Here is a 23009-nt window from a genome sequence, read left to right as displayed (position 1 = left end):
CCTTCAGGCAAATTTTCTCTTAGGAGCAAAATGACGTCCCACAAGAGGGGAGTGGTTTCAGGTGGAAGCTGGGAGGAGGGATGATTGCAACACAAAAGAGCAAAGGAATATGGGAGGCTGAAGAAATTAATCTTACCTTGAAAGTCTCTGTTTTACACACAGGAGTGAGCTGTGCTGGCCGCACCTTGCCTTTCAGTGCAGAGGCAGGGCGCACTCTGACTCACAGCAGGACTCACATTGCCTTGCAGGGCAAGCTGCGAGAAAGGAATTTGCTCTACTCTGCTGGGAAGGCTTTGAGAAACTCATCTTTCATCGCGAACCTGAAACGAATTTCTCTTTCTGATACTGCTTAACCTGTGGAGTACGGACTTGTCTTCCTGATGCATGGCCCCTGCTGGCTGGGTGCTGTGCTCTTCCTTGGGGTACAGCTCCAAGGTAAGGAAACCTGGTGCCATCTGGCCTCCGTTGCCATCTTGACTTTCCTCTTCTGATCTCTTAATTAACATCCTCATTAAGGCAGCGACTTTATAGGAATCTCAGGTACTTGTTGTGGACGATTGCTGTGATTCTTTCGGTCTGGGGTTCACTGCAAGTGACACGAAGTGATTGAGTTTCTTCGACAAACAGGTTTAGGTGTGTTCAAGTGGAAGAAGAACACTGATCTCGTTCTGAGCTCTGGTTACACATCTTTTCCTCTCCCATCAGGAATTTGGACTTTACTCCTAGATGTTTTTTTTTCACTCGCTTTGTTACTGGACAATCAGAGATCGTTAAGCAGCACTGGGTTTAGATCGGTTACACTGCAACGATTCCAGACCAACAATAAACTGGCTTGAATTTTAAGTGGTTTATATCAATATAGCTGGAATCTAAGACCACCATGTTCTTCTTTCCTAAATGCATCAGCGCACAGATATGCTCAGTAATCTGTCTTAAAAAGAGCATTTTACCCTGATGTCCTACAGTTGTTCTTTTAAAGGCGTATAAAATGCAAAGATTTGATACCAAATATTTAGATGAGAAACAGCGCTCTCTGACAACAACGTTTTTCAAATGTGAACACCTTCAGTGTTTTGGCATTTCAAATATTTTCTCCTTTGAGAAAAGAAATTGCTTGGCAAGGAAGTCTTTGGTTATAATTTATTTAAAATACAGGAAATGTATTGATTGTTTCTGTTATGAAGCCATATTTTACAACCCCAGATAAGCTTTTTTTTGTTGTTGTTGCTTGAATCACACTGGGGTGAGACAACTCATCTTCCTAAAGTGACAGGAAATTATTAATATTTTCTTTCTGCTGGGTTAGTTCAGCCATTGCGTGAAAGGAAACTAATGGGAGCGCACGATCGGGAACGGGGAGGACTGTTCCTTTCGGCAGCAGCAAAACTTCTAGCTCAGCACTGCTCTTTTGCAGAAACTAACCGAGAGTGCTAAAGCAGTCAGGCAAGCAATGCAGCTATTGTGGGGGAAAAAGGTGAGAATTTACAGCACCACCGTTTTGGTAGCACCAGTCTGCCAGAGGGATTGGACTCAGGAACGGTAGGGCAAGCCAGAGGACAACTAGGGCTCAGGTATGAGAGCCATCTTCACCAGCAGCTCTTTGGGTTTCCTATTTTTCTTTTCTTTTTTTGTGTCTTGATGCTCTCTTGCTGGTTATCTCTCTTGCAGAGTAGCATCGAGTTAGCGATGCTAACTTATTTTTAAAGTGGCAGCCGTGGTGGTTTGGTTAACAGAGGATGTTTCTTTGACAAACAAATGCTTACAGATTTACCTTGAGGATTTCCTGTAGAGTTCCTCAGCCTGACTATATCTGACAATAGCTGTCCAGCTGGGCTATTAACCTTCTAACAGGCACTTGTGCCACTCAGGCTGATAATACGAAGTCTATAAAGAAAGTTCTAGCATGGGAAATAGCAATTGTTTATTGTGGTTCAGCAGTCCTATTTGAAAGGGCAGAACCGCTTTTCTGAAGACATCTGCTTGGGGAATTGAGTGCAGTAGAGTCTAATCACTTGTGAAAACGTGACCGGGACAAGCACGTGAAAAGTTATGTGGTATCTTTAGTGCCAGGCAGGAGCAAATATATATTTAAGGAGGGGTGGCACTTACACCGCATTGCACCTCCTAGATGTTAAGTTTGCTTATGCCTGAAGAGAGACATTTCCCTCCAACGCAGTCTGTCCCCATAAGCAAACCCTTCCCAGTGGTCTCTCAACCAGTTCTCAGATCCGTAAGTGATAACTGTGCAGCCACAAAACTAGAGAGAAAGCACCGTACGAGCAGTTCAGATGAATGCAAACTCCCTTGAGACCAGCTCTGTGCAGCTCGCACAACAACGGACAAGCTCCATGAAGCACGGGAGATCTCTTGGATTTTGCATACGCAGGATCACCTCTCTCAGTAATTATATTGTGCTTGTGATGGTCTGGTTAAACATTGACAGGGGTAGATAAGGCAGGCTCCTGCATAGACTAAATGCAGATAAGGAACAGTGATGAGCTTACTCCTAGACAGTAGTTTTCTTTATCTTTAATGCCTGCTGTTTTCCCTGTAGCACTCTGGCTTGCGACAGCCATGGAAGTTCACACTTCCAAGGAGGTGGATGCTGTGAACGGCACTAACCTGCGGTTAAAATGCACCTTTTCCAGCAGCAGCCCTGTTAGCCAGCACCTGTCAGTGACCTGGAACTTCCAGCCTGAGGACCAGAGCTCTCATGAGCCGGTGAGACAGACCTTTACGCTCCGTTTCATTGATGCACGCTTGCCCAAACAAACCACTCCCAAAGCCCAGCACTGAGTAAGCCCAGGGACTGCAGCAATTCCAGGGGTGGGCATGGGCAAGCACAGCCAAACTGCACAAGTATGTGCATCTTGGGCTTTTTCTCTGCGACTCATAACGATTACTCTGAGCAAGACGTTTTCTTTACAGACCTTTGCTAAAGAAACAATTTTTATGTTTAGTTTTAGGGAATCAGGGTTAAAATACCCGGGGCCTGATGAAACTGTGCCGGCTCACATCACAGCTGAACCCTATGTCTTAGCTGACATCCTGCACCTGATACGACTTACAGGATGTTTTGCCTTGGCCAATGTGGCAGTGCAAGCAGTTCAACTAGTACTGCCGTATAACTGAAGGACAGCTGAACGCAGCCTAAGGAAGCCTTAGGCCTGAGCAGGACAGAGCTCAGATGGCTGCTGGAGCAAAGGTAGTCTATTTTGAAATGCCCCAGAGCTCATCTGAGAGTGACTGCGCTGACACAGCTCTCCTCAGCTTAGACCTCCTCAGCCAGTGCCATTCCACTTCCACATGCTGCTTCCACCACAGAGACTGCACAGCACGTGGGAATGACAGCTTCTCTCTTTCCTGTAGGTATTTTATTACTTCAAGGAGCCCTACAAGCTGCCCACTGGACGGTTTAAAGAGCGAGTCACCTGGGATGGGAATATTGAGCGTAACGATGTTTCCATCGTTATCTGGAATTTGCAGCCCACTGACAACGGGACATTCACCTGCCAGGTGAAGAACCCACCAGATGTTGGTGGCACAATTGGTGAAGTGCGACTCAGAGTTGTGCAGAAAGGTGAGCAGACAAGAACCGCCCCCCAGAGGTCACGTGAATTTAGCCAGTCGAGGCATTGGCAGGTCTTCCTCCACATTTGGGAAAATGTACAGAAGAAAAGGCTTATAAAGAGAAAGCACGAGGTTACTTAACGGATATGAAGAAAAAAGGAGCTGAGGAAAGCTGGGATACAGGTTCACAACCTTATATCAAGAGCCCTCTCTGTGTCCCTCTTGTTTATTTATCTATTTTTCTCCATGCAGTGCATTTCTCAGAAATACATTTCCTGGCGGTGGCTATTGGATCTGCTTGTGTTTTGATGATCATTGTGGTGATAGTTGTGATTATCTGTCGACACCATCGGAAGAACGTGCAAGAGAAGAGGATCGAGGTGGCAGACACTGAACTGTAAGGACAGAGGAGAGAGAGAGAAAGGCTTCCGGGAAAGCTTGCCAAATATATCTTTGTAGCTATTCCAAATTATTGGCTTGGACCTTACACTAAGTGTCTACAATGCAAAACTGCCAGCACAATTAGCAATAATTGGCTGCTTACTTGCAGTCAGAACAGAGACCCGGGATGAGCAAGCTCCGGAGTCCTCATGTTGCTCTTGCCCTTCACAGTGGCTCCGCACTCGGAGAAGGACCCAGGTGTTGTGGTGGTAGCTGGCAGATGATCACTCTCTTCTTTTCCTCCATGAACCTCACCTTGCGGTCACCATGCATTTAGGATGCTTATTATCTTATCATATAACTTCTTGTTATACATTATCTATGTTATGTGTAACTTGGAATGTGACTTTACTGCTCGAGATCTCTGATGCTGATTTGGGCTTTTTTTTTCTCTCCACACCCCACCCCCTGTCCCCCCCTTATAACAATAGAGAAAAGGAGAATCTGAAGATTAGAGAAGAAAAGGAACATAGTCCATTAGAAGACTAGAGGTCTTTGATGGCATATACAATGCAGGTATCTATTCTCTAATTAATGTCTTGGTGTTAATGCAGACTTTCTAAGACAGTTTTACTTGGGTATTTCACTTCTATCCACAGTCAACTGGCCGCACTAGCCATAAGCAGAAACAACTGAGACCACAGTCACACTTGGCTCTTGAGGAGCCTTCAGAAAGCGACTGAAAACTGAACAGGTGGTGGAGGCAGAACTCCCTCTTAGCTGTAGAAGAGATTTCTCCACCCTAGTGTTGAGGGTCATTTGTAGGAAAGCCATTGTTGCTGCTTTCCATGACGTGCCTGTTTTGTGGATAAAGAGGAATTAATGAATTAATTTCCTTTCACCAGTTTTGAATCTGCTTTTTGATTTAATATTTATTGTTTTAAAATTGCTACAGGAAGACTGGAACTGTTTCCAGATTTGCTGGCTTTGCTGAAACATTTCGGCATAATCTTTACCCTCTCAATTTCTGAGGTCAGCAGCGGCCTCTACTACTGCTGTTTTCAACAATAATCCTCAGTAATGAATCTGTTTTGTTTTCCTTATAATCTTTCTTCTTAGGTACTTCTAAAGCAGACGGTGAAAGCTTGTAATTTTGGATGTTAGAACAAAGCTGAATTAGAGACGTCTCATGCTGCGAGTGTGGTATCCCTGCTCAACCTGAAATTCTGGCAAGGAAAGAGGATGACATTAATGACATTAACATAAGTCATAAATTTCCTTCATTGAAACAAACCAGGAGGAACTTGGCCCATGAATGAGGAACTTACCTTTGTCTTTGCAGCCGTAGAGTGTGAAGAAGGCTGCTCTGGAGATGAAAAAATGCCAAAAGATTCAAACAAAATGCCAAGATAGCTGACTGAACAGAGATTTTCAAAGTGTCTGAGCAGACGGGCTCTTGCACCTTAAAAATTGCAAGGTGTGTTTGTGTTGCCCTGTTTTTCCTCCCTCAAAATCCTCTTTGATGACACTAAAAGGAAGACTGACTATGGGAGGCATCAGAGGAGCAGCCAGTTGCTACTACATACTTTAAATCTCTTTGCTACTTTAAATGGGAAGTATTACAGTTTGGGAATGGATGCTGTTACTTACTAGGGATAATGTTTACCAGTGGGTTTCTTTATGATATCGATCTCTGGCAGCTTCAGTAGGCTTTGTAACTGCGGTAGCTGAGGACACCACTTTCTGCTGTGCTTTGGCAGCTCCTTTTCCCACTCCTGCTCTGCTGGTATATCCCGATGCTGATCTCCTTTCCTCTCGGCTCTCCAGCTGACAGGAGGTTTAGATTAAATATTAGGAAGAAATTCTTTGCTGTGAGGGCGGTGAGCCCCTGGCCCAGGTTGCCCAGAGCAGCTGTGGCTGCCCCATCCCTGGAGGGGTTCAAGGCCAGGTTGGACGGGGCTTGGAGCAACCTGGGCTGGTGGGAGGTGTCCCTGCCCAGGGCAGGGGGTGGCACTGGGGGGGCTTTAAAGTCTCTTCCAACCCAAACCAGTCTATGTATGATTCTATTGTATGATTCTGTGAAAACATCAGCCTGTTTGTTTAAAGAGTATCTTTATGACTTTATGCCTCAGCCTGTAATGTGCTGGCCACATTAGCTGTTTGTACGTTTTCGTTTTCTACCATGAGTACCATAAATAAACGCACCTGGTGGAGAGCGGTGTGGGTGTTGTACAAGCGCCGCGGCACGGGCGAGGCGCGGTGCTGCTGCGCCCTCGTCGCCTCAACTGAGGGGGCCTTTCTGCTCGGAAAAGTGCCAGAATTGGGTAACCCAGAAACGGAGGGCCCGGGGTTCTCGGGGCTCGCTCCTCCCCGAGAGGGCAGAGCCCGGTGACCGCGCCGGGCCCCTCCGCTCCCAGGCGACGCGTCGCCATGGCGACTGGGGGCGGCCATTTTGGGGCGGCTCCCGCCCTCACCTGCGCCGGCCCGCAGGTGAGCCGCCATGTTGCGGCCCTGAGCGCAGCCGGGATGCGGTGCGGCGAGGCGGCGGCGGCCGGCGGCGGCTTCTTCCTTCTGCGGGGGATCCTGCTCCTGCTCCTGCTCGGTAACGGGGGCGCTCCTGGTGACGGCCTTCCCGCCTCCGGGGGCCGCCGCGGCGGCGGGGTGGGACGGGCAGGGCCCCGGCTGCGTTCCCCGCACGGCAGCCGGGCGCCCGGGAGGCGGCTCCGGGGGCGGCGGAGCGTGGTCCGTGGGGAGGCGGGGGGCGGCCGGGGCTGTGCGGTCCCAGGCGGAGCGGGTCTCTGGGAGGGAGAGCTGATGGTGGGCTGGGGGGCGAACGAAGCCCCTTCAGCAGGGCACGGTGGGCAGCCTCCGTTTCCTCACCCCAGCTTTGCTTGCTTTGCTGAGGTCCAGCTGCTGTAGTCGGGATTTCTGGGCGTTCGGCTGGTAGCAAAAGGTGTGCGGCGTCAGGACCCCTGCATTTTGTATCGGTAGTTGCAGATCAGGGCTGTGATGCCAGAAGCTTGCACAGGACCTGGGAAATCCGAATAGAAGTCTGTGCCTGCATCTTGTGAGCCTGCACAGCACAGGGGGCAGCTGTGACAACTAGAGCAGAACGTCAGCAGAGTGTCAACACAATAAATCTTCATAAGCCAAGAGCAGGAGATTCGTGAAAGGGAGGAACTGAAGGATGCTCCTGCTAAGTGCTGGGCAGGCTGACCACATCCCTGGCTGGAGCATCGCAGTGGGCGAATGAGGCAGAAGTTGTTCTGTACGTTGAAAATAAGAAGTAAGAGTACTTGCTGCTCCAGGGCGACTCTTGGTCTGGTGCCTGTGCAAGTCACTGGCTGTATCAACTTTGGAGCAAGACAAGCAGAGCTAGAACTGCCTTGAAGTAGTCTAAAGCTGGCACTTTGCAACTCATCAGAGAGCTAGCTGATGTGATTTCTCGGCTCTTTTTCTCCACATCTAAATATCTATAGGTTCTTGTTGGTGTTTTCCAGATAAATACTTTAACTGGCACTTGTTCCAATTCCACAGAGAATAGGTTAAGGAAGTTGTCTGCTTTTCTTTAAATTTCATTGAGAGGGAGGTAGTCACTACTGTGCTTCAGTCTTTGGGCTGTGGTTGAGCTGCACATGCATCGATACCTTTGGGATATCATTACTCCTGCACCTCACAGATAACAAGAATCTAATCCTTGTCTTTTGTGCTTGTTCTATCAGGCGTCTGCAATGTTCTTTCTGTGGAAATTAAAGTCAGTCCTAAAGTGCGAGCTTTTGTGGGTGAACAAGTAACGCTAAAATGCTCATTCAAATCCAGTTCTCCCATCACTGAAAGCCTGACAATAGACTGGACATACCGGCCCGTCACAAGTGGTCAGATGGAGACAGTAAGTGGAGCAGGGAGTCTTTTTCTAGTGGAGACTGCCCAGGCCTCTGTGCGTGCTGAAAATCTTACAATATTTTTTTCTGTTTGCCTTGCTGTGTTTCTTCATCATTTTGGGGTTTGGGAGTCTCGTTGTCGCCTTCTTTCCCAAGTGAAATTGCTTTAATGTTCTTTAGGCAAAAATATTTTATGTAAATGTATAATAGCATGATGATGATAAAGTATATAAACTCTGGGTTTTGATACAAGTGCTGCATTGTATGCTGTAGCCTGAAGAGTTTGATCTCTTAGGAGTGTCCTTGTCTCTGAAACAAGGGTGCTGCTTCTATGAAGTGAGGTCTGGTAAGTCTCTACTAGTAGGACAGCAAGGGCAAAAGTGCAAGAACCAAAACCTGAAGAACTGCAATGTTCTGTCTTGCATGAGAGAAGCAGCCTGCTCTGCTTCTTAACTGAGTATCTGCAGAAGGGAAGGAGTTGGTCAGAATGGTGATGGTGACATCTGAGTGCTGAGGCTGGTAGATAAAAGCGTTGGAGATCTAATGTAATGGGACCCACTCAGAATTATCAAATAGGAACTTGAAAAGATCTCCTGTATAACAAGTATTCTTTCTGATGTCTTAACGTATATTCCTTTATGTTTACAATCTAAAAAGTAGTTTACTTTGCTTTCTTAGATGAGTGTTTTATTGGCACGATTATTGTCTTTGTCTCCTTTTAGATTTTTCATTATCAGTCTGTTCCATACCTAACAACAGTGGGAAAGTTCAAAGACAGGATATCCTGGGTTGGCAATGTTGCCAAGGGTGATGCTTCCATTGCTATCCAAAGCCCAGTGATGACTGACAATGGGACGTTCATCTGCAGCGTGAGGAATCCTCCAGACGTGTACCATAACATTCCCCAGATAATGCTGATCGTTGTGGAGAGAGGTAAGGCTCATTTCAATGGCATGTCCTCATCTATGAGATACAGCTGCATTGCAGCTTTGTCAGGATCTTAGAAGTCTGAGCATCGTGTGAAATGGGTTCCCTGGAGTTCCATGTTAAAATTTCAGCAAGAGTTACCTCAGCTCGTCTTGACTGGAGGGAGGAAGGAACAGAGGAAGCTGTAGTGATAACAGAAATCAAAAGTGTGCCTATGTTCAGGAGTTACGGTCTCCACATATTGCAGCAGTAGAACAAGCTAAACGTTTAGGAAATACCGGTCTAAAAATAACTGTCACATCACAAACACTGATTCTCAGTAATACTTAGTTTCCTCATCTGCCCTGCGTGTGAGACCTGCCCCAAATTTGCAGCTTAGACACAGTGAAAGAACTATGTCGTGACCTGCCTTCCTTTGTAGTTTTTTGCATATAAAGCACCCTAGTGTGTTGGATACGTGATGGGAATCCTACAGATTCAGTGACAAGCTGTTTCAAATCTGCCAGCTCTGTGCTTTATATGAAAAGGCTAGCAACCTGTGTCCTGGATGAACGTTTGTCACAGAGACTTAAGAAAGCCGTATTTTACTGCTCTTTGTCTTTCCTGCAGGTCTTTCCTTCCAGCTAACGTCGGCGACGCTGCTGTCCATTTTAGTATTTCTCCCTTCTGCCATTGTGGTCGTTCTGCTGTTGGTAAGGATGGGAAGAAAATTTGGAGCGCTAAAGGAGAAAAAAAAATCTGGCTGTAAGAAATCCTCCATCGAAGTGTCTGATGAGTAAGTTCTGGCTGGAACCTAAAGCCTGTATTTCTACTTTGGCCTGTTGAGACAGGCCAAAGGACAGTTTCTCCACTGTTCTTCATTTCATAGTTCTCAGCATCTGCAGTTCAGGCACTGAAATCTTCTTCACAAGCATAATTTGGCCAGTGGTGAGAAAGTTTTGGAAAATCCCCATGTTGGAGCGTAAACCAAGTGCTGTACATTCCCCTTTTCGTGTGAGGCCATGGAACTGAAGCAGTTAGATGGTCTTTCACTTCTGCAATCGGATTTATTTCAGCCTAAATCAGCAACATATTTTGCTTATGTGGGCTTTATGTTGCATTTTGGTATGAAGTATCCATAACAACAAAACAAAATGAACGATGCTAACTGGTTCCCCTGTGATGGCCTGAGCAGAGATGGCGGGTACAGAATGAGCCTTGAAGACTGAATTCCCTTCTGAACTGGAGAGGATTCTGTTCTGGAAAGGTTCAGTAGTGACAACAATAAGGTAATGCTGCTACTGCTGGAGCTGCACCTGTTTTTGCAATGAATTCTGTACTACAATTTATTGCAGAATGGGTTTTTAATACAACATTCTGATTAGTGTTGTAAGATTTGCTAGCTGAATAGCAACTCTTGTTGTATTCTTCATGGCACTTAAGTCAAATGTCTGCCTTCAGAATAAGGGACCTGACATTCTTTATTCTTTTTGGTTTTGTTGTGCAGCGTCAAAGGCTTTTCATCACGACGAAAAGCATTTGATTCAGCATGGTAGAACTAGAATTCACAGTCCATAGGAGGTATAAGGATGTGTGTTGGGAGAAAAGTCCAGCCTAATCCTCTGCTTTTTCTGCAGACCCGAACATACAGAGACAGACAACTGCTTGGGGAAACTCAGAAACTGGTGTCTGAAGTGTGTGGTAAGTGAAAGTTGGTGTTTTCATAAGTGGTTTTGTGAACTTTGATGCTCAGAGGAGGTGCTAAGAGCAGCAGTCAGAGCTTGTCATAACACCTCTGGATGTCAAAGCAGTGTCCCAAATGGCTAGGCTTATGCTCCTTGGTGTTTTCCATATAGGGTTACAGGGGGTGAGAACTGCTGGTCATACTGCATTACTGGTAGGGGAAGTTGTCTTCAGATCCGCCAAACTGATTTTTCTTTTGACTTTATTGAAATAAAAGCTGACGTTTTGAGATGAAAATTCAGAATTTTAAGTGCTAGCTACCGTGCTGCGTAGTTTCTTTAAAGGCTCTGCAAAACCAGTTTGGGGTTTGGCAGTGCTGCGGTGGGGAATAGAGGCAGTGATACCTCAATCCACCATGTTTCTTGCCAAGATGGTAGTGTGCAGCCTCACCTCCTTTTTGGAGATATCCCTGCTTGCACCGTTTTTGTCACAACACAATCCTGCTAAACTCTTGTGGTTTGTTTGTTTCTGGCCTTTTGTTTGTTTTGTTTAGTGAAGTGGTGGTTGTCTTCTAATTCTGCTTGTTGACTTGCTACCCTGTCAGTGAGCTTCTGTTAATCAGATGCGATGTGCTGGAACTACTGAATGTTCTTGCCACCTGCTGTACTTGTTTTGTAAAATGTGCCTCTAAGTTCTGTGGGCTGGCATTGGCAGCCACGGCCGTAAGTGTGGCACGTTCCAGAGTAAGGTCACTAATATGTCTAATTTGAGAGTGTTTTCATTTATTCCTGATGTCCTACAGAGCAAGCTTACCTCAGACGCACCTTTACGTCTTTCATACACAGTCAGGAAGTACGTTAAGGAGGGATTTAAATATGTGTTCCTTGATTCACTATTCTAATGTCGGTGATTTAAAATGTGCTAAACGTGTGAGCCTTCAGACAGGTGTGCACTGATGGTTTCTACCCTTTATTAGATACAGAATGAAAGACAAGTGATTACGCAAGTTACGTATGAAATATTTACAATTTCACATAAGACACAGGTGTTACAATGCAGCAGTATGGGAAAAAGAGTTTTGAGAGGTGCAGGAAGCAGAAAATGCTTTATGCAAAAGGGAGAGTTGCCATGGGAGGTGGAAAGGCTGCCGCAAGAGACATGCGGGGGAGCAGGGAGCCACCGTTGCTTTCCTGCTGGTGGAGAGATGGGAGAGGATGGGAGCCCCGGTTTGGTGAGACAAATGCTGTCAGACAGTTGGAGATTTTAAAAATTGAAAAATGTCTTCTCATCTGAGAGAAGGCAAATTTGAATGCTATAATCCTGCTGCTTTCACATTGAGTATTTTGTCATCTTTTTGATAATTTGCTCCCAGATATAGAAATACTTAGCTTCCCAAGTCTCTGAATATCCCGTCTCACTCACTTTAATGATTCCACATTTTTGAGGTTTCCGTAATGTACTTTTTCATTCTTAATGTTACCAAATAATTGAAATTGCAAAGCCAGTGAAAATCTGTTTGGACTTAAAATGGCTGGAGTTAGTGAGATTTCCCTTATAGGGCTGTTACGTTTGAGTTGCTTTCGAGTTGAGATCTGCAGAGTTGGATGGTGGGGACGCCATCAAATGATTACTGTGGTTAAAACAATAGACTATGGAGAGCTGAAAGTATGTGGTTGGTTGTAGCTGAAAAACAACAACTTGTGCTGCCCTGGACCTCCTCTGTAGGGATTGGTAATGCTTTTTAAGAAGATGGCTGTCTGCACTTTATGGTTTGTCTTTTGCTTGAGCTTTAGCTGCTACTTCTCTTAAAACACACTTCACGTGTTGGCTATATAGAGGCAATTCGTCTGTGTATCTGTGATAAGTCAAACAGATTTAGCTGCAAGTGCTTATACAACTACAAGTCCTATGGCTTATTCAAGCACAGCAGCATTTTGGAAAACATTTGAGCTCTTGTCAGAAGCCTAGCAGACTCAAAGTCTTGTTGAACTCATAACTTGGTTCATGTCTTTGTACACAGTCTCAGTTTCTCTCTCCATGCTCCCTGTTTAGGACACGGATGAGGAAGACCCATACTGATGACGAAAGACCAAAGCTATGGATAAAGAAGAAAATTACAGCACTGAAAATCATGGCTAGATAGGTATGAAGGCTGCTGGATAACCAGTACAGACTGAAGGACCTGCTCTAATCCTGGTAGATTGGAAGAATAATGCCAATGGGATAACTCACTTCTATTTAAGAACAAAATACTGATTTTTGAAATCTTTCTAATTTATTGGGGAAAAAGAATAATGTCTTAACCTCATTTCTCCAGTGCCTACAGATACCTCAGTGCCTACAGCTGTACAGCCTGTTTCCTACCAGCACTCTGGCAATGCATGTTCCTTAGTTTACTTGCAAATTTGTTTCCTTTATTATTGGTGACGTCCCTCTTTTCCTGCGCCCTTGAATTCGAATTGCTTAAAGCACAGGCCACTGCAGAGCGACCTCGACTCTCTAAGGTGATCATCATTGGGCACTGACAATGTTTTCGTCTCGCTTTTTTTTGGAACTTATTTGCAAAGGACTTGAAACAGTTTAATTAAGTTGGTATATGGCATCCTTTGTCTTGGAGCGAAAGGAACCTACTGCTTTTTTAACTGTTTCTTGGTTTAATCTGCCACTTAATTACAGGGTCACCATTTTCTTCCTACTGTTTTCTGATTCCATTTTTAAGTCACCAACTGCACAGTAATGTTGCCTTACATTGTTGAGTTTTGTCTTCCCTTTATTTTTATTATTTGTCCAGCAGCTGCATTATTAGGTACATCTCCTTCTACTTGTAGAAGTGAAGCACAAATCATATAGAACTACTTTTTTAAAAATCAGAAATGCAAATGGGGGCTCTGTATCTGGGGAAACACAACCCCATCTACCTCAGCCATTGACTCAAGCAGTGTCCAAAGGAATGTTCCGTGTTCAGAAGAACAGTCGTGTTCCTCCTCTCTTCTTCTATGTACGATTTTAGGAAAACAACTAAACATTCATCATTACTGCCTGGTAAGAAAGAGTACTTCCTCTTTCACCAATAATGGATGGCAGAGAGTCCTCAAGACCTAGGTACTGAGGTCTGCTCAATACCTAAATAGCTGCTGTTTTCTGCTGCCTTTCTGTATGTGCCAATGGTCAGATAGCCTCCTTTTACATGTGTGTTATAAGTTTACCATTGACTTTAATGTGCCATTACCAATAAACTGCTTTCATTCTGGGCTGCGGATTTCTTTATTTGGCTAAATATGTCTAAATATAGTGGAACTCGTAAAACTGCCTTTCTGAGTTGTTGCTTAGCTATAGAAATTGTTATATGATGATGATGGGTAAAGGTGTTCAGGGAATAGCTTTAACTCAAAGGGAACATGTACCAAGTCCCCTTTAGCAGCTCTATGATGGCTGCCAGTTACAGGTACGTTGAAGTTCCTGACTGCAAAGCAGGTTAGCTGTAGATCTGTGTCTCCAGCTAAAGAAGTATATTTTGCTCCTGTCTACTGTAAAATAATATTTAAAAAGCTTGTGCTTCCTGATGACACAATGTCTCTCCCAACCAAAACTTTCCTGAGAAAGGATGTTGGTGGGATATGCTGCCTAGAGGAAGTGGTTTTATTGTTCCCCTTTCAGATACCATACATCACTCAAGTTCTTTGTGCAAATGAATGACTTGTTATCTGCAAAATGTTTGCCTTCAGCTGTGACTCCTTTGCAAACATTGCACTAGAACCTGAGCAAATCTCTCTCTGGTGCGATGCTAAATTGCCACCTTGAAGCTAGTAGCTTTCCAGATTGGGAGTGGTGTTGAGCGTGAATGAAACTTAACTTTCTCTTCCTTTGCTAGCTGTATGGAAGTTGCTCTGTGTACCATTGAAACCATTGAAGCTAGCGTAGAGAACAGTGATTACTGCGGTACTCCAGAGGAAGAGGAAGGATGACAATATGCTTTCAAAGTGACTGGGGGGTGGCGGGGCAGCTGAAAGCGCTCCATGCTGTGTATTTTGTATGTGTTTCAAAAGGGAGCAGCTGGCTATGCTGTGAAAAGCATGTTGAGGGTGGCCCTTTTGCCTGTAAGATGCCTGCTAACCTGTGGCCCCTGACAGCACCGGTAGTAAGGCTCAGCAAAGTTACTCGGTGGCGCTTGCTGCTGATGCCTCCCCAGGACAAGATCCAGTCTGCAGGAGTGGTGGATCCCCAAAAACAAACCAGGAGGGAGCACAGGCTGCAAAAGGGTGGCTTTCCAAGAGTCTCTCCCTTCTCGACTTCTCACATAGTGACTGGTCAGACCTGCCTGCCATGACAGTGAGCCACATCTTGTAGCTGTGAATTGTCTTCTCCTTGTGAAGCTGCATACCCCTCATCTGCTCTCGGGCGTACGCGTCTGTAGTTCTTCTCACCTCTCTGTAACAGCCCCTTCTGCATGCTCATTTGTCACTGCTCTAGCTCTTGACTTCCTCTTGCAAGTTGAAAGTGACCATAACTCAACCTGAAATGAGAGACTCGAAACCAAAGACAAATGGTAAGTTCAACAGATGCCTTGCGCGTACAACCTCAAGATGATTTAACAACTGATTCTTTCAGATACTCCTAATTAGTCACCGAAGAACCCTTTGTGCAAGAGACAAGTTGACTGCCCCAGGCCACACTAGGTGAGTATTTTTTGCACTAATATTTACTTTTTTGTTGTTTGTTTTTCCTGAAAAGTAAACTAGAACAAAGAAGTGCTGAGGATTCAGATACCACGTGCAAAAGTAGGAAAATGTGAAGGCAGTATGGTATCTATGTATTTTTTTTCCCCCAATTTATTTAGTAAAGGCAATTATCCTGTGGCAGGATTTGGAAATGTCAGCACTGTAATCTACAGAACAGCCTGGGTGAGTGGGTGCTCTCTGCAGCTGCTGCATGCACAGCACCCACTCACTGGTGCGTGTCGCAGAGGGAGACCCTGCAAAAGCACGTTCCCAGACAGGACCAGAATTTCTTCTGAGAAATAAGGTAATGAATCCAGGAAGGATTTGATGGCAAATAAGGACCAGAGCCTCAGTAGCTCAGAAACAGAGTTCTGAAGTTCTGAGGGTAATGTCCATACACAGGTTTCTGTGCGCTGAGGACTTTTTGGTTTTTTAAGCTGGCTTCTATTTTGGGACCTGCACGGGAGTGGCCCTGGGAGGGGCTAGCTCTGCTTGGGTTCTACAGCTTTTGGCAGTTTAGCTGGAAAGTCGGATGCTTTGGCCTGCTGCGCTCAGATATTGCTGCACCAGCTGAGGGCTTTGGAGCTTAGCGTGAGTTTTGCTGTTTGTAGGTCGCGTGTGCACAAGCGCAGGTTGTACAGCAAACCGTGTCACGGCAGGGCTGCAAACAGTGCAGTCAAACCGCACAGCTCTCCCCTCCACCTCCAAAAAACCCAGCCCCCAAGTGGGTCATGGTGGTTTTTTTTTTTTTTTTTTTTTTGAAAGGCAGATTTGAGAGAATTCCAGAAGGCTCGCTGCTGCTTTTCAGGGTTTTGTTTGTGGAAAGGGGAAGGCAATGAAGGGCAGAGGTGGTTTTACATCTCTGACTGCAGGCAGACTGAAAAGCCCTGGTGACCGTTTCTCAGCCTAGAACAGACCCGTGAGTCCCCCAGCAGCTAATTCTGGGCCCGCAATCCCTGTCTGAGCCTGTCTCAGGGTGGTTTTGAGCTTCCTTTGCTGAGAAAAAATGCATTTGGATAGAAACAGGAATTAGCAAACATGCCCGGTCACGTAGAGAGATGGAAGCTCCCTTAGGAGATGCACAGTGGCAGGGAGGAGGCCTTCCCCGCTTCCTCTCCGTGCTCTGCAGAGCCGCAGTAGCTGCTCCTGCCACTCCAGGGTGCATGTATGGCACATCCCCTCTCACCTCCCTGCTGCCCTTTGCACCTGGTGTTATTGTCACCATCGGTTCTGCAAGGAGTGCCGGGGATACCGGTGCTGCCCCAGCAACCTTGGGTTCCCAGGAGCACAGATCTGTCGCTGCAGCTTTGTGCTCCGCAGCGCTGAAGGGAACCGTGGATCTCTGAGAGCAGCAGGAATAACGGCTGATGTTTACCTTAAACATTTACTCCAACGCTATTCCTGGCTGTCTCTTGGGGAGAAATATCTGGCACCTTTTCCCCTTCCAAGCCTTACTGGAGCTGGTCTAGAGATCCTCTGACTTGCACAATGGAGGAAAAATGAGAGAAGCCAGCAAGACTTCAGAGATGTTTGTCTCTTGTTGTCTGTCTTTCTGCAGCAAAGATGCATGTGTTGGAAAACCTGTGCTGGTAACGGCAGCCTCAAATTCACCTGTAATGTCAGGTTCTCCAAGTGGGAGGGCTTCTCTCAATAAGTTTTTGTCCTTAAATACGTTTATCGGTTTTGAACGGGCATGGCTTTGAACCATGGAGCAGAGACACAGCGAGCAGGGTACTGGCTCTTGCTCTGCTGTGATCCACGCGTGAACACTGGCTGCCGTGATCCTGACGACGACAGCCAAGCCCTGCTCAGGCTGCAGGGTACATCTACAATGGGTAGAAAGGAGACATCAGCTTTCTTCTGAGATATGGTGCAGCAGGTCATACCGAACACAGTGACCAGATGTGGCACTGTCTGAACAGACCCTGAAGGGTTCCGGCAGAAGTTCTCACCACGTGCAGCACCCTGGAGCAAGGGGGTTATTTCTAGTCAGGGGTCTGTTTTTTTAAGACCAAACTTCTCTGAGGATGTAGTAGAAAAAAACATCCCATTGTTTTCTGAGCAGAGTTAGCATCTATGAACATCTCGGTTCAGACGCTAGAGACTCGACCCCCAAACCACCGGAAAGATTCATTACTTGGGGGAAAATGCAGAGGTGCTTCGGGCTGAGCCCTCCCACCCGCTCGCTCTCTCTTCCTTTCAGGGCTCGGAGCAGTGTCAAACCAGAGCTGCATCTGAGCTCTGTGCTTCACAGAGTTCCAGGCTCCCGGCTGGGACACTGGCTAACTGGAGAGGCCGAACGTCCAGGCAGCAAAGATTGTGTCCCCCTCCAAAGAACTGAAGGAAGTCTTTTTCTGACCTTGGGGCTCAGTTCGGTTGCTGCTGGTCTCCTGCCCCAGGGGAAACTGATGCATGCGTCACCTCTGCTCTTCTTTTTAGAATAAGATGAAGGTGTTGCTGAGCCTGACTCTGGTGCTGACATGGCTGGGTAAGCTGTAAGTCATTCTGGTGGTTTTATTGCCCTTGCCTGCTTTCCCCTCTGCCTTTGCCGAAAGACCCATCGTTCCTCTCCTCCTGCGGTGAGAACTCCTTGGGGTTTCGCAGGCGCACGGAGCTGGCAGCAGTAAGTGGGCTCCTGGGTACCAGTGACTTCTCTGCTCTCTGGGTGCTGCATTTCCCCTTCCTGCGGAGCTCACACATACAGCCTTCAAATTGCAATGGCATCCCTGGATGGAATCCTATACTTATTCCGCCGGACTCCAAGCCTTTGAAAAAACTAGAACTGCTTTGCCAAGTCTAAAGGGTTGGGGAAGGGTTTCCAAGGTATTGATTTTGGCTCTGCTTGAGGCAACTGGCTCCCTTGGTCTTCTCCGCTGGCAAATATTTGTCATTTTCAGCTCCACAGCTGGTCAAAACCAAAAGAAACCTGTTTGGGAAGCTGTAGCGCTTTGCATGTATTATTTACAGGGCATCAGACGAGTACTTGGTGCTTTGCCAGGGCCCAGCCCTTGGTGGCTTGTGGACAGACAGAGCAGAGTGGCTAAGACACCAGGAAAAACCAACCTGTCTGAGCAGCTCCCTGCTGAATCAGCTCGCCTAGTTCTTGTCAAACAAGCGCCAGAGCCTCAGCCGCTCTTCTCGTTGCCTGTGCAGACTCTGGGGCCTGCGGGGTTTCTCTTGACGAGCTCTCGGGACGTTTTCTGCCCACCTTGTTTCCCCTTCCTGCCCTACGCTTTGCAGCCCGCCGTGTCGGCAGCTGCTTCGTGCTGGTGATGTCAGCTCTGTGCTCTTTGATGTTCCTCTCTTTTGTTTTGTTTTTTTTCCCACTGTCCAGCTTCTCTAGAAACCCTAAGTGCTAGTTATGTGGCCAGACAGGTCCAAGCCCAGGTCAGGAGCCTGTGAGCAAGGGGTAAGGAAGCCAAATGGGCAGGTTGTGAAAGAGGAACTGAAATTCATGTGAAGTGGTTGAATTGCCCCTGGCCTGGCACAGATGAGAGCGGCGCTGGTTCTCCCAGCCAGTGACTCACAGGACCAACCCGGCAGGAGCTCCAGCCTTTGGCTCGCAGACGCGGAGGGCTGGGGTTGTGCTTCCCCACTTCCCTTCTGCGTGGCTTGTTCAGCGAGCGCCGCAGCCCTTGGTCTGGCGGCTGGGAGGATGTGCTGCCCCGCATCCCAGGCACGCCAAAAGCAGGGGTCGGGGAGAGGCTTTGCCCGCACAGGGGGCAGGGCCTCTGGACTGGTCAGTGCCGTTAGCCCCAGGCTTATCTGGAGAGGAGATGTCTATGGGGACAGGCAGCCTGCGTCTGGCCATCATCCCTGGACTCATCCTGCTGTCCTTGTCCCTGGCAGAGCGATGCAGCGGGTCGGCCGGCTGGGTGTTCACGGAGCCTCAGCTTCGAGCCAGCGCTGGGGACTCTGTCCTGCTGCAGTGCCTCTTCCTAGACCCGGTGGCCAAGGACTGGACCTTGGACAAAGTAGACTGGCTGCGCACGGCAGGACCCGGCACGCAGAAGGTGGGTTGGGACCAGCGGGTGGGCGGCGGAGCCGGGCGCAGGGGCAGGTGGCAGGGGAGGGCGAGGAGGCAGCCTTGCTGCTCTCAGGAGGCTGCAGGGAAGCCCGTCCGCCTGGCCCAGGCCACCAGAGGAGGGAGGTTCCCCTGTGCGGTGGCGGGGCACCTCCACCGCTCCCCGTGCCCTGCGCCGCAGGGGAAGCACAGCGCTGGGTGCTGCATCCTGGGGCTTTCCGAGAGCGTGGGAACGAGCTGGGCTTGCGTGCAGCGGGTGCTCCACGGGAGAGGGAGAGCATGGATCTGATGGCTCTCGAGCAGGGAAGGCATGCAGGGCAGTGCCCTTCCTCTGGGCTCCCTTCACCTGATGCCGTCTCTGCCCTGGCAGGAGGAGATGGTGTTTTATTACTACAGCAACCGTAGCATCCCTGTGGGCCGTTTCCGGGACCGGGCACAGTGGCGAGGGGACATCTCCCACTGGAATGGCTCTATCCAGCTGCAGAACATACAGGTGAATGACAGTGGCACGTACGTATGTGAGATCCGGCTGATCCAGAGCAGCAGCATCTTCAAGAACCACACGGTGCTGCACATCAGCCCTGTAGGACAGAGAGGTACGTGCCCTATGACTGCTCCCCTCTGCTGTTGCCCTGTTTGGTCCCCCGCAGAGGGGGTGCAGAGGCTCTGGGAGGCTCTTGGACCTGCCACCGTGGTGCTTCTGCAGTAGGTCTGTGCTCCCTCTGTGTACCATCCCCTGCCTTTGTGTCTCCCCAGCAGGACGAGGAGCAGCACACGCCCAGGACGCTGCGGCCCCAGGAGACACTTGGTTTTGGCCTGCGATTGTTGGGTGTTGCTGTGTGGCTGTTGTGCTGGCATTCCTGGCTGGACTCTGCCTCAGGAAGAGGTACCAACACTAGCTGTGGGCTTATGGGGCTGAGCAAAGCACCTCCTTGCAGCCTTCCTGCACCCTTCTCCGTGGCCAAGCGCTAGCCTGACCTGTCCCGAGCAGCGCTGGAGCTGCGGGAACCAGAGGGTTCATCTCCCTGGGGTGACATTGCTGCCTGCTGTGAGGCACGGGCTCCTGTTGCCCTCTAGTGTCACACTGCCCTGGCCCGTCCCCTCTTTGCTCCCGAACCTCTTGGGCTCCTGGTGTGCCAGCAGCAGGGCTGGCCTGGCAGCACATACAAAGGGATCTCAGTGTCCCAGGAGAGGGAAGGCAGGGACAGGAGGAGTAGGCGATGCTTCTTGCTGGAGATGACACCACCATTGCCTTCTCTCAAGGTCTGCAGCCAACACAGCCCTGGAGAGGACTGGAAACAGCAGCAAGAACAAAGCAGAGGTGAGAGCTGACGCTGAGCTGCGTGGAGGGGAGGGTGTCCCTGCCCTGCCCTGGGACACTGCCACAACCCACGGGAACCGGAGAGAGGGAGGAGACGTGGGGATGGGGAGGGATGGGGCACACAGGGCTGCAGGGCAGGTGCCGAGCGTGCCCGCCTGTGCGCACACCGAGCCGTGCCCTCACGTGGCCAGCCATCCCCAGCAAGGGATGTGGCGCGCACGGGAGAGCTGTGGGCTCCTTGCTGTGCTGCTGGCTGCGTGCGTGGGCGGTGGTTGGAATGAGCCCCAGGTCCCACCGCTTCGTTTGGCTTGCAGTTAAGAGGCGGCGCTGATGGAGCAAATGCTCCTGCAGCAGCCGGATGCCTGGGAGCAGAGGGGCTTGCCGGGCCAGGGTCATCCTCACACAGGATGGTTGCTGTCTCGTCACTGGCTAAGGCTGTGTGTCCTTGGACACAGGGGTCACTGACATGAGGTGTATGGCGTATAGGCCTGGGATGCTGAAGGAAGGGATCCCACGCTGGCCAAGCACAAGGTGCTGTTGGCTGGCCAGCCGTGGCTGTGGCTCTCGGTGCTAGTCCTGTGACTGGCGTAAGAAGGCTCTCGTGTATTTGGGGACTGCTCGGTTCCAAGTACCCTGATCTCCCTCTCACAGGAAGCGCTCTACTCCTCAATCCCTGGAGATGAGCTACCCAAGGCTGAGCAGGATGCAGGGAAGAAGAAGAAAGCCGAGGAGACCTACGTAACCATGGTGAGGAGGCGAGCATCTGCCCCGAGCTGTGGCAGGGGTGGGCAGGGCGCGCAGCTGTAGGGCTGGTGTGACCCCTACATCACCAGCCCCCTCGGGATAATGGCATCCAGGGCTTGACTCCCTGCTCCCCATGCCAGAGAGCAGCATCCCTTGTCTTCTGCCCACTCCAAATGGGCCCCGATACCTGCGGCAAGACTCACACCCTGTCCTTTCCTCCTTGCAGCGTTCCTCTCCCTTCCAGGAGAACGGTGTCTACGTGGAGCTGGCCAAGAGGGTGATCCCGTCAGAATGGATGGGACAGGGGGACAGGCAAAGCGAGGAACCCTACAGCAGACCAGAGGGGCTTCCCTGGGCTCCAGAGGGGAAGAAATAGCCATGCTGGGGGATGTAAGCCCCTCAGCCAGCAGGTGTGTGCAAGACATCTTTGCTCCTTCGGGCAGGCCAGCGTTCTGCTGCTGTCAGCCCTTCCTCTAAGAAGCGGTGTCACTTCACTGTGTGCTCCGTGCCAGAGCCACTGCTGGGGCACGTCCCACCCCGCTGCCTGCCGGGACAGAGATGAGTCTCTCTGGCTCTTGTCTGCTGGTCTCTGGAGGGGGGCACAGCGGGCACAGCCTCCATGCTCTAGCTTTCATCCTGGTCCATGCAGCTCCAGGTCCCGAGACAAGGACCTCCAAGGAAGAGCCTGGCGGGGGGACGAAGGGGGAGATGCAGCGGGAGCCGTGCAGCCGTGCCAACGGTATCTTCTGAAGATAATAAAACTCAGGGAGTCTAGCCTGTTCCTGGCTTCCTTTTACCTCCTGCTTAAGCGCGTGATGTCCAAGTGTGCCAAAAACGTGGCACCCACGCCTGCCCCACTGGCTGCAGGGAGCAGTGGAGCCAAAGGGGACGCGAAGGGGGTCCCTTTGCAGCAGGAAGGGGCTTCCCTGGGCCGTACGGAGCCCCCCTGCTGCCCTGGCTCTGCAGGGGGTGGCGGGGAGTGGGGTCCCCCACCAGCGTGTGCTCACACGTGTCTCCCCTGCACCAGCCGCCCTCCGCGGATGGGCACCTCCGCGTCCACCCTACACCTGGGACTGGCTGCCCTGGCCGGGGGGGGGTAATACAGCAACCCCCTGCGGGCCTCCGGGCCGGCGTTCCGGGGCGTTCTGGCCCTTCTCCGGCACTATCTATAGATGTTTGACACCCGCAGGTGCAGCGCTGGGGACCAGCCGCCCCCCCCCGGCTGGGCTGGATGGGAGACTGCGGCGCTGCCTGCGCCCGCCTGCACTCCTTGGTTTCACGTTGACACCCTCCTCTCTTTTCCTGGATGAAGCCAAGTACTGGGATTGCAGGGGGAACCGGCACCCGGAGCCGGTTTTGGGGTGTTGGAGGGGGGTTTACATGTGACCTCTGCTGCCTTTGCAGTGTGTGGGACCTGTTCCAGCAGAACAGAGTGGGCTCTGCCTGCCCAGCGTGGGTGGGAAACTGCTCTGCGTGTAGCGAGCCTGTTGGCTCAGCGGGTTTCTTCTGTTCACCCTGTCTCTTCTCTGATGCCTTCTCTCCTGGCTGCCTTGTTTTCCTGCCTGAAGCTGGGCAGGTAGCAGAGCACCTCTGTGTCCCTTCTGCCTCCCCATTGCCCTGTCCCTTCCTCGTCAGGGCTCTGGTGCACAGGAACTGAGATGTGCTCTGGCTCCAGGGCACCCCTCGCCTTTCTCCCGACTGATGCTGCTGCAGCAACCCCCTCCATCCTGCGTCCTGGGGCGTGAGAACTAGGTGGCTGAGCAGCTGCTGTCGCTGTCTTT

At 49.6% G+C, this 23009-nt stretch overlaps 3 protein-coding genes across 12 annotated transcripts; all 3 read left to right on the top strand.

Moving 5' to 3' along the window:
- Positions 1-85: 85 nt before the first annotated feature.
- On the top strand, positions 86-7734 carry MPZL2 (myelin protein zero like 2). 2 transcript variants are annotated; one of them, XR_008469627.1, is made up of 7 exons: positions 86-435; positions 2555-2721; positions 3370-3580; positions 3823-3967; positions 4443-4527; positions 5071-5428; positions 7674-7734. XR_008469627.1 is itself a non-coding variant. In XM_054222967.1 (6 exons), exons 1-5 carry the CDS (start codon positions 381-383, stop codon positions 4498-4500), a joined length of 636 nt encoding a protein of 211 aa, XP_054078942.1. In that variant the 5' UTR covers positions 86-380; the 3' UTR covers positions 4501-4527; positions 5071-6148. The 2 variants fall into 2 exon arrangements, 1 of the variants encoding a protein (XP_054078942.1); XM_054222967.1 differs by lacking the exon at positions 7674-7734 and having other exon boundaries at positions 5071-6148.
- On the top strand, positions 7192-13656 carry MPZL3 (myelin protein zero like 3). The gene is made up of 6 exons (XM_054222960.1): positions 7192-7219; positions 7674-7840; positions 8555-8765; positions 9369-9534; positions 10376-10439; positions 12474-13656. Exons 1-6 carry the CDS (start codon positions 7201-7203, stop codon positions 12498-12500), a joined length of 654 nt encoding a protein of 217 aa, XP_054078935.1. The 5' UTR covers positions 7192-7200; the 3' UTR covers positions 12501-13656.
- A 776-nt stretch (positions 13657-14432) lies between these two features.
- On the top strand, positions 14433-21998 carry JAML (junction adhesion molecule like). Of its 9 annotated transcripts, XM_054222950.1 has the most exons (10): positions 14435-15097; positions 15282-15443; positions 17579-17627; positions 18989-19152; positions 19534-19759; positions 19920-20049; positions 20427-20484; positions 21136-21231; positions 21455-21638; positions 21878-21998. In XM_054222950.1, exons 2-9 carry the CDS (start codon positions 15351-15353, stop codon positions 21602-21604), a joined length of 966 nt encoding a protein of 321 aa, XP_054078925.1. In that variant the 5' UTR covers positions 14435-15097; positions 15282-15350; the 3' UTR covers positions 21605-21638; positions 21878-21998. The 9 variants fall into 9 exon arrangements, with proteins under 9 accessions (XP_054078927.1, XP_054078926.1, XP_054078925.1 ...); XM_054222952.1 differs by having other exon boundaries at positions 14433-15097; positions 19923-20049; positions 21455-21969; XM_054222951.1 differs by having other exon boundaries at positions 14434-15097; positions 15259-15443; positions 21455-21968.
- The last annotated feature ends 1011 nt before the right edge of the window (positions 21999-23009 follow it).

Source organism: Rissa tridactyla, chromosome 17 (assembly GCF_028500815.1).
Source record: "Rissa tridactyla isolate bRisTri1 chromosome 17, bRisTri1.patW.cur.20221130, whole genome shotgun sequence".
In the NCBI taxonomy this organism is placed as follows: Eukaryota; Metazoa; Chordata; class Aves; order Charadriiformes; family Laridae; genus Rissa; species Rissa tridactyla.
Note: the sequence above shows the minus strand (reverse complement) of the source record. Positions and strands in the feature narration are given on the sequence as shown.

Excerpts from the sequence above, each read along its gene's own strand:
- MPZL2 (XM_054222967.1), top strand. The coding sequence starts at position 381 with ATGCATGGCCCCTGCTGGCTGGGTGCTGTGCTCTTCCTTGGGGTACAG. Across the intron at positions 436-2,554 it reads CCTTGGGGTACAGCTCCAAG|CACTCTGGCTTGCGACAGCC; the intron begins GTAAGGAAACCT and ends TTTTCCCTGTAG. Across the intron at positions 3,581-3,822 it reads ACTCAGAGTTGTGCAGAAAG|TGCATTTCTCAGAAATACAT; the intron begins GTGAGCAGACAA and ends TTCTCCATGCAG.
- MPZL3 (XM_054222960.1), top strand. Across the intron at positions 8,766-9,368 it reads GCTGATCGTTGTGGAGAGAG|GTCTTTCCTTCCAGCTAACG; the intron begins GTAAGGCTCATT and ends TCTTTCCTGCAG. Across the intron at positions 10,440-12,473 it reads ACTGGTGTCTGAAGTGTGTG|GACACGGATGAGGAAGACCC; the intron begins GTAAGTGAAAGT and ends CTCCCTGTTTAG.
- JAML (XM_054222950.1), top strand. The coding sequence starts at position 15,351 with ATGCACAGCACCCACTCACTGGTGCGTGTCGCAGAGGGAGACCCTGCA. Across the intron at positions 15,444-17,578 it reads AATTTCTTCTGAGAAATAAG|AATAAGATGAAGGTGTTGCT; the intron begins GTAATGAATCCA and ends TCTTCTTTTTAG. Across the intron at positions 20,050-20,426 it reads GGACTCTGCCTCAGGAAGAG|GTCTGCAGCCAACACAGCCC; the intron begins GTACCAACACTA and ends CCTTCTCTCAAG.